The 13,377-nt window shown below is 38.5% G+C and overlaps 1 protein-coding gene across 1 annotated transcript; it reads left to right on the forward strand.

Moving 5' to 3' along the window:
• Positions 1–5,044: 5,044 nt before the first annotated feature.
• Positions 5,045–6,227, forward strand: LOC131168331 (arabinogalactan O-methyltransferase 1-like). Its single transcript, XM_058127669.1, has one exon. The coding sequence runs from the start codon at positions 5,198–5,200 to the stop codon at positions 6,041–6,043; it is 846 nt and encodes a 281-aa protein (XP_057983652.1). The 5' UTR covers positions 5,045–5,197; the 3' UTR covers positions 6,044–6,227.
• Positions 6,228–13,377: the final 7,150 nt, after the last annotated feature.

The raw sequence follows: 13,377 nt of genomic DNA on the forward strand, positions 1-13,377 counted from the left end.
CCATTTAAGAGCATGCGTGTAAGTTCATCATCCAGCATGCTAATTTTTGGGTACTCTCCCCTCCCCTCCAGGTCTTCAACGGTCAAGGTTTCCTTTGCTTTCGTTTTGCCTTTTAAGGCCATCATGTAGCAAGTTCGAGCTACTGCTTGATCTCCCTTGATCATCCCCGTCCCGTGTGAGGTATGAAATTTCATCTTTAGGTGATAAGTAGATGTTATGGCTTGAGCCACGTTGAGCGATGGGCGGCCTAGTACGATGTTGTATACTAATGGTCGATCAACCACCAGGAAATTCATCAACAAGGTGATTTGCTGTGGGGTCATCCCCATGGTCACTGGTAACGTAATTGTTCCCAGGAGATGTACTACGTCTCCTCCAAATTCGACCAATGGGGTGGAGATTGATTTAAGGCGTTCCCTACCGATCTTCATTCCCTTGAGCATCGACCAAAATATTTTATTGGTCGAGCTCCCGTTGTCTATCAACACACACCTCACTTTGTACTTAGCCACAAGAAGGGATACTGCTAAAGCGTCATCATGGGGCTATTGTACTCCTTCTTCATCTTCACTACTAAAGGTGATAACATTTTCCTATTTTTTTCTTTTTATGTTAGGTTTCTTTTTCTCCGTTAGAAGCACCTGCTTAGCATACCTCTTTCGAGCACCTCTACTGTCTCTGCCACTAGCGGAGCCACCAAAGATTACAGCGATTTCTCCAAATTTGTTCCTCTTTCTCATTTCGGTTTGGTCTTTTCTGCTCATGAGCTTCCCCTTGACGATCCCCTTTCTTAACGAACCTCGACATATGTCCTTTTTTTATTATCAAGGTCTCAATTTCATTTTTCAATTGAATACAATTCTCGGTGTTGTACCCGTGATCGCAATGGAACTGACAGAACTTTGACATGTTCCATTTATATAAGGGTGTTCGCATAGGTTTGGGCCATGATACATACTTCTTCTTTCTTATATGCATCAACACATCAATTCGTGGTGCGTTTAAGGGAGTATAAATCTGAAACTTACTGGTGTGCCCTTTCGCCTTAGAGCTGGCCTGTAGCGTGCTGTTCTCCTATATCTTCCCGGGTCTTGAAGGTTCCCCAATCTCTCTGTTACCCTTCCTTTTCAACTCGATCTGGTTTCCTCTTATATCCATCATCTCTTCTAAGTTGACATATTTTTGTGCTCTGACCATTAACTCTCTCATGTCAGCAGGGGGCTTCTTCCCCAATGAGTATAGGAAATTTCCTAGTTGAAGGGCCGTGGTTAGGGCTGCCAACGCCACTCCCATGTCCAGGTTGCAGTGAGGAAGCGGTGCATGAATTTTTTTTAACGTTTGCTCCATCTTAAAAAAGGAGCCAATCGATCCAAACCATAGGATTCGGTACCAATCCCTAGCACTACCTTTAAGAGTGACTGCAAATTCCCAACACATGATGGCGTCAAGTGCGCCCTAAAATTGCATCAACACCTTGAAGGTGTCTAAATAATTGATCAGGTCAGTCAAGCCCTTAACCTTTCGAAAGTCAACATTTTGAACTTGCTGGGGAGCGGAACCTCCATTACTTCTTGGTGAATGGCGGCTCCGAGTGTAACGACCCAAAAAATTTTAACTATTTAAAATAATAAGAAGGATAATAAAAGGAAATATGAAAAATATAAGAAAGGGGGAAAATAAATTGTAAAGGGAAATAAGTAGGTGCTCGTCGACGAGCAATCTTCTTGACCTCATTACCGAGTTTGCATGTCTCGTCAATGAGGATTAACCGAGAGGGTTTGAGTTATTTAGAAACTCATCGATGAGTTCATGGCCTTGTTCTCGAGTGTTCTTCATGGGATCGTCGACGAGTCCACATGTCTCATCGATGAGGCCCGCCTATAAATAAGAGTTCTTTCATTTTTTAGCGAGAAAATTTCAAATTTCTCTCTTTCGCTCTTTAACCACGGCTTCTCTACCTTCTCTCTTTGATTCCAAGTTGGATTTGACACGGTTTGATGATCCGGAACCACCACGAGGTTCGTAGGATCATTCTCTACAAAGCTGCAGGAGCTGATTGTTGATTTAAAGTTTTAGGAAACATCCCAAAATCAGGGTAAGTGAGTGATTTTGGAATTTTTACTAATGAATATTGTTATTTGGAGTCTAGGAAGTACTAAATGGGTATTTTTCTAAGATTTGAGTAAGTTGAAATTTTTGGAATACAGGATCTCATTTTGTTCGGTTTAGGCAGGGATCTTAAGGAGCAAGTAAGGGGAAATATTTTATAATAGGTTTTTACTAATTTTTAACTTGATAATTTTTGGGTATAAAATTTTATATATTTACGTAAATTATACTGAATGGTGCAGGAAATGAAAATATGGTTTTGATTATATATATATATATATTATATTGGGAAAAATTATGTGGCTTGAAACCATTTTTGCTAATTAAATGGTTGTGAATATTGTGGAATGATGAATCATTGTGATTGTGTATACTGTGGTAATTGTGTGGATGTGTTTTGAATGGTCGGATTTGTTATTGATTTGTGTTGTGGTTCATGTAAATTGCGATACAACGTTGGTAGTGGTATGAGAAGGTCGTTATATCGTACCCGGTATAACTGTCATATAACGTTGGCAGTGGTATGAGGAGGTAGTTATATGGGCGTTTATATTGGGGGTAAACATTGGCAGTGGTATGAGGAGTTCTTTTACCTATTTACCATGAACGGGGTGGTTTGTGTTGTAATCTGTGTGTTAATAGTCCTGTGTGGACATGTATGTTATATGTTTGACAGTTTTGTGTGGACCAGTCCTGTGCGGACATGTATGCTATATGTTTGATAGTCCTGTGTGGACTAGTCTTGTGTGGACATGTATGTTGTAGGTTTGACAATCCTGTGTGGACACGTATTTTGTATGGATTAAACCCTGTGTGGGTATGATTGAAGACTGTGTGGATTGTTTGTGGTATGCATATATGTGTGGAGCTCTGTGAAATGATTATTATCGGTTGCGTGTGATTTTCATTAATTAAATATTATGGTAAAGTAGATTACTCCACCCGAGAGCATGTTTAGGAAGGCGAGTACTCTGATAATTATTTATGGATACCAGGGTAGTGGGAAGCCACTTGTATGGGTAGGTGACCTTCCCTATTCTCGGCTACTTTACCTAGATACATAACCCGAGAGCTTACTAAGAAATGTGAGTGCTTTGGTGTTAGCACTATAGCAGAGGGAATAGATTTGTATGAGCGGGTAGACTTCCCTATTCTCGGGAATTATCAGTAAAAATAATTATGTATGTGGGCATGTGGTTGGGTGATAGATAAATTGATAATGGTGTGATTATGTACGTGTTATCATGGCTGCTATTGGTGGTGAAATGCGATTGTATGAATATTTTAACTATATGTTAAACACTTCAACCACACACTGTTGTAAATTATTTCTTCCTTACTGAGAGGTGACTCATCCCGTCAATTCAACAGTCTTTTCAGGTTTTCCAAGTGATCGAGCTTAGATAGCTCCAGAGTGGGGTTAGTTTTTGTGAGTTGGATATCAGAACGATATGTATTTAGTTTTACGTTTTATATTTTTTTTTTGGTTTTGTAATATGAAGAATGAGATTGTATTTTATGGATCTGTATGTGTAAACATAGAGCTCTAGTATATTATGTTTGAGGTTATTGAATTATTTCCGCTGTGTGAATGGTATTAGAGACGAGTGCTGGTCTCATAACACTCTAGGCCTCACGTGGCAGGTAGGGGGCGTTACAGTTGGTATCAAAGCATAACAGTCTTGTAGACTTTAGGAGGATTAATACTAGAGTATAGGTTTGAGTTGAATAAGGGTAGGAATTGGTAGATTAGGGTGTTGATAGGAGCTTGAGTTTATTTCGTAGCTTGCAAACAAAAATCCCTTGACGGACTTCTGTGATTTTCTAAATCAATCAACGGTTTCAGAAAACCACAGTAAATCCATCGACGATGATGTTTCTGAATGGAGAAATTGGAATTTGGAATTTGAGTTTGAAAGTTAAGATGATTGCAGATAATTGGATGTTGGATATTTAATTAAGTCATGGGTTGTTGTCATTATTCCGAAATCGGAGGTCAGAAGTAAGATGAGCACCTCCCATAAGCGGTTCCCACAGACGGCGCCAACTGTTGCTGGTTAAAAATGATGATGACCTGCGACGTTACTCTCCGACTTCCGATGACCTTAAAATGGTGAAAACAAAGCAGACTTGGAGGACCCGAGGGATCACTCCGATGCCTAAGTAAGGGAACGCTTTAAAGAGGTTGAATGCAATAATAAAGTGGGTTAAGACTAAGTTACCTTGGCCTCTCGCTCAAGTCCCTATTTATAGTAGCAGAAGTTGACCCGAGGGTGTATGGTCATTTATTGGCGAGTTATGGCGTGGGCGTGAATCGTTCTGGCCTTTAAGGAGCTGACAACAGTTGTTTGTGGCACGATCGTGAATCGCTTTGACTTATTTGAGATTGACCCTTTTAGGGCAGGTATCCTTAAGCAATGACGACCTTGATTGTGGTTATGCCTTAATGTTGCAGATTGACTATTTGACCTTGATACATTTAGGACATATAGAATACGATTTTTTTTAGTGTCAATTTTTTTTAATGTTTTAAATTTACTAAAAATAAAATAATAAAAAATGAATATTTCAAATTATGTGAAAAATGAGTTCAAAAGATAGCAGACAAAATATCTTTTAACAAGATTTTAATGAATACAAATAGATGCAATAAGTGGACTAAAATTCTTAGATATAAAATATTAATTTTCCTAATATTATAATGTTATGTGGGACCCAATTTGTCAACTTTATAAAACTTAAATTGTCATATTCTAGATCGGTGACACGTGGACGTCGCAACCAATTGCAAAGGAACTTCTTCCCGCGCCGACGTGCCTGCCGTAACTCGCGCGGAATTAATTCGCTACGGAACAGTTTAATTGCGCTCTGCCACGTGTTGAAGATGAGGACGCCAACAAGCCGGCAAACCCGAAGAGAAAGAAATCGTATAAATTTGCCAATCATTGCATAACGCGTTTTCAAAGTCAAGAACTCGACCACACCTGATAATAACCACTCTCGCCCTCCCCACCGTCATCTCTGTAAAGTATATTAGTAGCTAGCAGAAGGAATATACGAATAGCTGAGAGAGAGCGAGTGAGAGAGGATGAAGAATCGGATCGTCGTCGTCGAGAGGCCATGGTTTCTCTGCATCGTCATGACCGGCGCACTCGCCGGGGCGCTCCTAATCGGAGGCTTTATCCGGATCTCCGATACCTCCCTCCCGTGTTCGGTTTCCTCCGCCGCACGCGACGGCTATTCGGCAGCCGACGACGGCCTCATCCGCGCGATCCTCCACTACGCCACCTCTCGAGTGGTCCCGCAGCAGTCACGCGCAGAGATCAGAGTCTCCTTCGCCGTCCTCCGATCTCTCTCCCCCTGCAACTTCCTCGTCTTCGGGCTCGGCCACGACTCGCTCATGTGGGCCTCCTTCAACTCCCGCGGGACCACGCTTTTCCTCGAGGAGGATCCCCGGTGGGTCCAGGCCGTTCTCAAAAATGCGCCGGACCTACGCGCCCGCGCCGTGGAGTACCCCACTCGTCTCTCCGATGCCGATGAGCTTCTCAAATCCTACAGGTTGGAGCCGGACTGCTCGCCGACCAGCGTTCCACTTAGAGACAGCAGGTGCCGGCTCGCGTTGCCAGCGCTTCCCGGCGAAGTGTACGACACGGAGTGGGATGCGATCATGATCGACGCGCCGCGGGGATTCTTCGCGGCGGCGCCGGGGAGGATGGGAGCGATTTTCACGGCGGCGGCAATGGCGAGAGGGAGGACGCGCCGAGGGGTGACGCACGTGTTCCTCCACGACGTCAATCGGAGGGTTGAGAGGGTTTATGCGGAGGAGTTCTTGTGCAGGAAGTACTTGGTGAAGGCGGTGGGGAGGCTCTGGCATTTTGAGATTCCGGCCTCCAACGGCAGCGATGTCGACGGCGGGACGACTGCGTTCTGCTGAAAGTGGCTGGAAATTTCTCCTTTCCCGTTAGGGATATGGGTGCAATTTTTTAAAATTTGTTTTTAATAAATTTTTTGGCATATAATTTACAACTTTTTTTTTTTTTTTTTTTTTTTAAAGAGGACCATATAGGCCATAGCATTGTTTATATTGCAATATATTAAAATGAATTATCTTTAAAAAATTAGGTGCTTCTAAAAAATTGTAATGGGGGAATCATATTTAACTAGTTTCATGATTGTCCTATAAAAGATGTTTCATTTATTTGAAACTCAAACTAACATTATAAGTTCAAGATTTCTCAAATATATATCCATGTGGGAATGTGGCATCATTATCATCTAATCTCTAATATCCTTGTTTTGACTTAGTCTCATAGGATAATATAAGTTGGCTTTGATATCTAATGTAACGATATTAGTTTTGCACGCAGTCCTAGTGAAGTATTGTCCACATTGACCCACTAGTCTTTTGAGGAAAAGTTTTTATCTTTTTTGAGTATAACTCTTGTCAAAAATATATAAACATCTTTTTATATTTTGTAAAAACACAAGTCTTTTGATGGAAGATTTTGTCTTTTTAGCAAATTTTAAAAGAGGTCTGTGACATTTTTTGAAATCTCAAGGGAGATCAATGAGATTTTTGAAATCTCAAGTTAGGTGTTTATCTTTTTTATCAAAATTTAGGGAAGGTTTGTGTCTTTTGTCCTAAAAAATATATAAATTTTTGGGTTATATGGATGCATTATATGGTGTTGTCACAGTCCCATATTAGATGCATACAAAGAAAATCTAGAACTTATAAGTATGGTTTGGACTTAAAATATAAAGGGATGCTTATATCTTTTTTACGAGATTTATATTCGAGAAAGACAAAAATCTCCCCTCAAAAGACTTGTATTTTTACAAAATACAAAAGGAGATTAGTATATTTTTTACAAGAGTTATACTTAGTGTCTTTGGCCCATGACACTGACCTTTTTTTTTTAACAAATCTTAGAAAATGTCCCTAAAATTCTTAAAGTTCAAAGAAAAATCTTTGAAAATTCCAAAAAGGTCAATGTTTTTTGTCAAACCCTAAAAAAGGTTAATGCCTTTTATTTTACTTTTTTTATTATAATTTCTAGTTGTGAGCACGACTACATATGTGTTATACATCATTGAATTTATAATTCCTAAGAAAATAAATAATAGGGGAGTTGCTGGTAAATTTTTAAGGAATATAAATCTAACTAATCATTCTATAGTTGATAATTTTAAATATATATGTATATATGGGGGTATTTTGAGAACAATGATAAAAAGAAAATGTAGTTAAAAATTATCTATATTTATTTTTTAGCTATCTCCTAAATTTTGTATTGTAAATAAGGATCGGATATAGAATACACAACGGAAAAACACAATAAGCAAATTAAACTCAACCAGTAAATAAGAAACAATAAGCACAACAACAAGATTTACATGGTTCAGTAAAACCTACATCCACGGAAGCAATGATACAAGAATTTCACTAAGAAAATATCAAAGTACACAATACACTTCACAAATGATTACTCTTCTTGTCAATGCATGCCCAGAATGACATATATAATAGTCCCTCAGAGGTTTTCCTCCAATTACCCAACCACCCCAACGTTCAAATTCAAAATTAAAAAAAAAAAAAACTACTCGCAGCCCAAAAACACTCATCAACAAGAATAGGGTATTCATCGATGAGACAAAGAAGGACTCTCGTCGACTAGTCTTGCCACTCATCGACGATCCTTTAAATCTGCTCTCAGTATCTCATAAACTCTGAGTTTTTCTTGCTCTTAGGATCTACTTGTTAATGAGGATAGGACACTCATCAACAGGCCCCTGCTGTGCAACCCCCTTCCTTCCTTTGTTTATGAAACTCCAAGTATAAGAGTCACACCTTAAACAACAATCTCCACCTTGGCGATTATACGCCCCTTAAAAGAATCCCGAAAAACATGTTTAACCGCTTCACGTTGAACTCAGAATGCCTGGTTGGGTATGTCTCCATTCAATCACTTGGAGACATGGAGTAAGTCCAAGTAATGCTTGAACTTCTCAGAAGTAACCAATTTCGTCAACATATCTGCTGCATTTTAAGATGTGTGAACTTTCTCCAATACAAGTTTACCTGAAGTAATCAACTCTCAAACCCTATGGAGCCTCACATCAATATGTTTAGTTCTTGCATGGTATACTTGATTCTTCGTCAAGTAAATGACACTCTGACTATCACAATGCAGCACCACTCCATCTTATTGCAATCCCAACTCTTTGACCAAATCGGTAAGCCATAATGCTTTCTTTACAACTTCAGTAATTGCTATATATTTCGCCTTAGTCATGGACAATGCTACTAGAGATTAAACAAAGGATCTCCAACATATAGGTCCTCATACAAGGGTAAAGACATAACCAGTTGTAGACCTTCTATCATCCATATCTCCTGCATAGTCAGTATCAACAAATCCCATAACTGAAGGACAACCCTGTTGTTTGCTGAACATAATGCCATATCCCGATGTACCCCGTAAGTATCTGAATATCTATTTGATGACTTCCCAATGTTGTTTTCCTGGATTAGAGAGAAACTTACCACACTTACAGCATATGCCAAATCTGGCCTCGAACACACCATAACATACATTAAACTCCCCACAACACTAGCATAGGGGACCTTTGACATATCCCGGATATCCTCATCTGTACTTGGGTTATCTACAGTAGACAATTTAAAATGACTAGCTAGTGGTGTACACACCAATTTTGCACCAGTTATGTTAAACCTTTTAACACCTTATGCACATAACCGCCTTGAGATAGTCATAATCTCCCTATAGTTCTGTCTCAATGAATCTCCATCCCAAGTATTTTCTTGGTTGAACCAAGATCCTTCATGTCAGATTCCTTATGCAACAGTCCATTTAACTAATTCACCTCAATTAAATCTTTTGTAGCTATCAACATGTCATTGACGTACAATAACAAGAAAATAAGAGAACCATTATCAAGTTTGTTCACATATACGCAACAGTCATACTCACACCTCTTATAGCCAATCTTGATCATGTAGGAATCAAATCTTTTATACCATTTCCTTGGAGACTGTTTCAATCCGTAAAGAGATTTATTCAACTTACAAACTAAGTTTTCTTTCCCTAGTTCATTGAATCCCTCCAACTATACCATATAAATCTATTCCTCCAAGTCACCGTGAAGTAACATCGTCTTCACATCCATTTGTTTCAAATGAAGATCATAATGAGCCACCAACCCTAACACAATCCTAATAGAAGTATGTCAAAGCACAAGTAAAAAAATCTCATCATAGTCTATCCCCTTCTTCTGTGAGTATCCTTTTGCCACTAACCGTGCTTTGAATTTCTCTCATTCATTTTCTAAAATTGCTTCCTTCTTCCTGTATACCCATTTACAGCCTATCGGTCTCTTTCCATCTGAAAGCTCCACTAAATCCCAAGTTTGATTTTTATGTAATGATTCCATCTCTTCATTCATTGCTCCCATCCACCTACCTTTCTTCTAGCCATGCATTGCCTCTTGAAATGTAATTGGATCATTGCAACTGGTAAGAAAAGCATAAGACACTAACTCTTCAAACTCATACCTTGGCGGAGGCCAAATAGTGCGTCTGGATTTTTGTATTGGAAAATTGTCAACTTGTTGGTTTCCCAAGCTAGAGCACCCTACAACCATAGGATCATGATCATTTTCGTTACCTTGAGCTTCCAACTCCATCTGCACAACATGTTCATCACTATCCCACCTTTATGACTTCCATTTCTGTTCATAACACTCTTGAGTACGCTTCACCATAACCTTCTCATCAAAGACTAAATCCCTACTAATCACCACCTTGTTTGCTAACGAGTCCCACAACTTGTACCCCTTTACACCCTTTTGATATCCTAAAAAGATGCAACGATGAGACTTCGAGTCAAGCTTCAATCTCTCCTCACTAGATATGTGAACATAGGCTGGACGCCCGAATACTTTCAATCCAGAGTAGTCTACTGTATTTTTCGTTCATACCTCTTCTACCACTTTACCCTCTAGTGACGCCCTTGGTAATCGATTTATTAGAAAACAAGTCATACTAACTGCCTCGGCCCAAAAGTTCTTTGGTAGCCCCATATTAAGCTTGAGACACTAAGCTCTCTCAACCAGAGTCCAGTTCATCCTTTCCACCACACAATTTTGCTGAGGTGTTCGACGAACGGTAAAGTGTCTCTTAATGCCATGCTGTGCACAAAACTCCATAAACTAAGAATCAGTGTACTTAGTCACATTGTCCGACCTCAAGTATTTAATTCTCCTCACTGTATGGTTTTCCACTTCAGCCTTCCAAATCTTGAACTTGGCAAACGTATCAGACTTATGCCGCATGAAGTATACCAGACTTTCTGTGAGTAATCATTAATAAAACTCACATAATACACATGTCCACCCTTTGATGCAACTCCAAGTGGGCCCCAAACATCGGAATGCACATAATCAAGAATACCTTTGGTCTTGTGAACAACTGACTTGAATTTTGCCTTGTTTTGTTTTCCAAGAACACAAATCTTGCAAAAGTTCAACCGACATGATTTCAAACCCTTTAAAAGTTTCCTCTTATGTAATTATTTTATACCATGTTCCCCCATATGCCCAAGACGCATATGCCAAAATACGGTCTAATCAGATTTAGCATCTACGACTATAACTCCACCTACAACAGTAGTTCCCTACAATGTGTAGATATTGTCATCTACCTTTTGCCCTTTCATCACTGTCAGATTTCCTTTTCATACTTTCATAACTCCACCTTTGGACTTGTAATTGAAACCATTACTGTAACGACCTGCTATTTAACTTAGGTTTTATATATATATATATACTATGACATTTATGATGCTCTAATACCAAACTATTAACCTAACCATCAACCTAAGCAGTGAAAAACAAAAATCAAATAAACATAACCATATATAATTATATACAATACCAGAATGCTAAAATGTTTCCCAAAATATACATATATGACTATTTTCCAAAATACCCTCAACTAACAAGGGCTATACAAAAATACTCCCAAAAATATTCACTCTACTGTTAGGGCAATACTGAGGTCCCTCTATCTGTGAACCTAATCTGCTCGCCTACTTGGATCACCTGAAAAATGTTAAAGTAATGGGATGAGTCAACGCTCAGTAAGGCGAAATATGCTACTACTAGTGTGTGACAATTGAGTTACAATACTGTAAAAATCTATTACTATATAATCATGTATCACTGAATCTGTAAATACAATACCAGTAATATAAACCATCACCTTTTCCCTATTGCTTAACGTATCTGTACTTTAGGTTTCTACTCAAAATACTTTTAATATATATATATATATATATATATATATATTCTGTCTCTGTAAATCTATATAAACATAGTAATAACTGAAAACTTTCCTGTGGATAACTGTGTGTCATGATTTAACCCCTCATGACAGGTTTGTGCGGCCCGTAGGCGGGATCTACCCTAGCTGACCGACCAGGATAAACCACTATGCTCCTTCAGTCTGATCAGCCCTCCTTAACCCATATCTGATGGGAAGTCTATCCACTCGTGGGTTCTATACGATTGACTGTTATACCACGTATTATCTGAATAGGTGGTTGCACTTTATACTGTATGTAGCAATGGTACCGTGCTCTATACTTGACTCTCCTCTGCCATAAACCAAAATTTTCGGTTCCATCGAATTTTTTAATGTCAAATCTTGCACAAGATGATCTCGATGCCATAACAACAATTTCTATGATACCAATTTGTTGTAAATAAGGATCGAATATAGGATGCACAGCGAAAAAACACAAAAAAGTAAATTAAACTCAACCTGTAAATAAGAAACAACAAACACAACAATAAGATTTACGTGGTTCGGCAAAACTTACATCCACAGAAGCAATGACACAATAATTTCATTAAGGAAATATAAAAGTACACAATACACTTCACAAATGATCACTCTCTCTATCAATACACGCCCATAATGACATATATAACAGTCCCTTGAAGGTTTCCCTCCAATTATCCAACTACCCCATCTTTCAAATTCAAAATTCAAAAAAAAAAAAACTACTCGCAACCTAGAAACACTCGTCGACGAGAACAAGGGATTCGTGAACGAGACAAAGAAGAACACTCATGAACTAGTTTGGCCACTCGTTGACGATCCTTTAAATTTGCTTTCGGTATCTCAGAAACTCTGAGTTTTTCTTGCTCCCGGGATCTACTCATCGACGAGGAGAATTATGTCAATTCCCAATAGTTACATATGTTCAAATTTAAAACCTGATCGTTAAAATTATTTATATGGTTTAGGTCGCACCACTTGATTTTATAAAAAAATATAAGATTATTTTTAAGTCATCCGATCATGATCAACGATCACAATCTCGCCATCTAAGTGCTTATGCGTCATCTAAATGCGCCAGTAGTGCCCTACAGCCCGCGGCACACGCGCACATGCCTAGATGGTGAAGTATTGTTGTAGGGTGTATTAGAGTACATACTAACACTATATCTTAACCAATTTTAAAAGAATATTCTAACTTATTATTTAGGTCGCACCACTTGATTTTATAAAAAAATATAAAATTATTTTTAAGTCATCCGATCATGATCAACTATCACGATCTCGCCATCTAAGTGCTTATGCGTCATCTAAATGCGCCACTAGTGCCCTACAGCCCACGGCACGCGCGCGCATGCCTAGACGGTGAAACATCGTTGTAAGGTGTATTAGAGTACACACTAACACTATATCTTAACCAATTTTAAGAGAATATTCTAACTTATTATTTATTAATGACTTTTTCTTTTTTACTATTTCCAATGTGGGACAAATCCACATAACATTAAATGCTCCTCATAAATACTTTAGAAAATACAGAAATTGAAGACTTTGAAAACCCATAAAATTAATTATTTTAAAAAAAATTCAACAATAAATTTATTAGATATTTTTAGTTGCACAATTTTATTTGACACTCACTTAAAATCCTCCCTATTACATTTTTCCTTCATTGATTTTTTTTTTTCATTAAAAAAATCGAATATTTTCCACCTAAGTCTACAATTAATCAGATTGTGAAGTGTGAAGGTTGATTGGATCATTTTGAACCGTCCGATCTATGAGGACCTACTGGCGAGGTGGACGGGATGTGGTATGATGTCTCCTTCTCCGTATGCGAAGTTTCTGCGAAAGATTGAAAGAGTGGAGAGAAAACAACGAAAGGAAAAATATATCGGGAAAAA

This window comes from Malania oleifera, chromosome 11 (genome assembly GCF_029873635.1).
Source record: "Malania oleifera isolate guangnan ecotype guangnan chromosome 11, ASM2987363v1, whole genome shotgun sequence".
Lineage (NCBI taxonomy): Eukaryota > Viridiplantae > Streptophyta > Magnoliopsida > Santalales > Ximeniaceae > Malania > Malania oleifera.

What these genes read in the sequence shown, in the direction of transcription:
- LOC131168331 (XM_058127669.1), top strand. Translation starts at nt 5,198, where the DNA reads ATGAAGAATCGGATCGTCGTCGTCGAGAGGCCATGGTTTCTCTGCATC.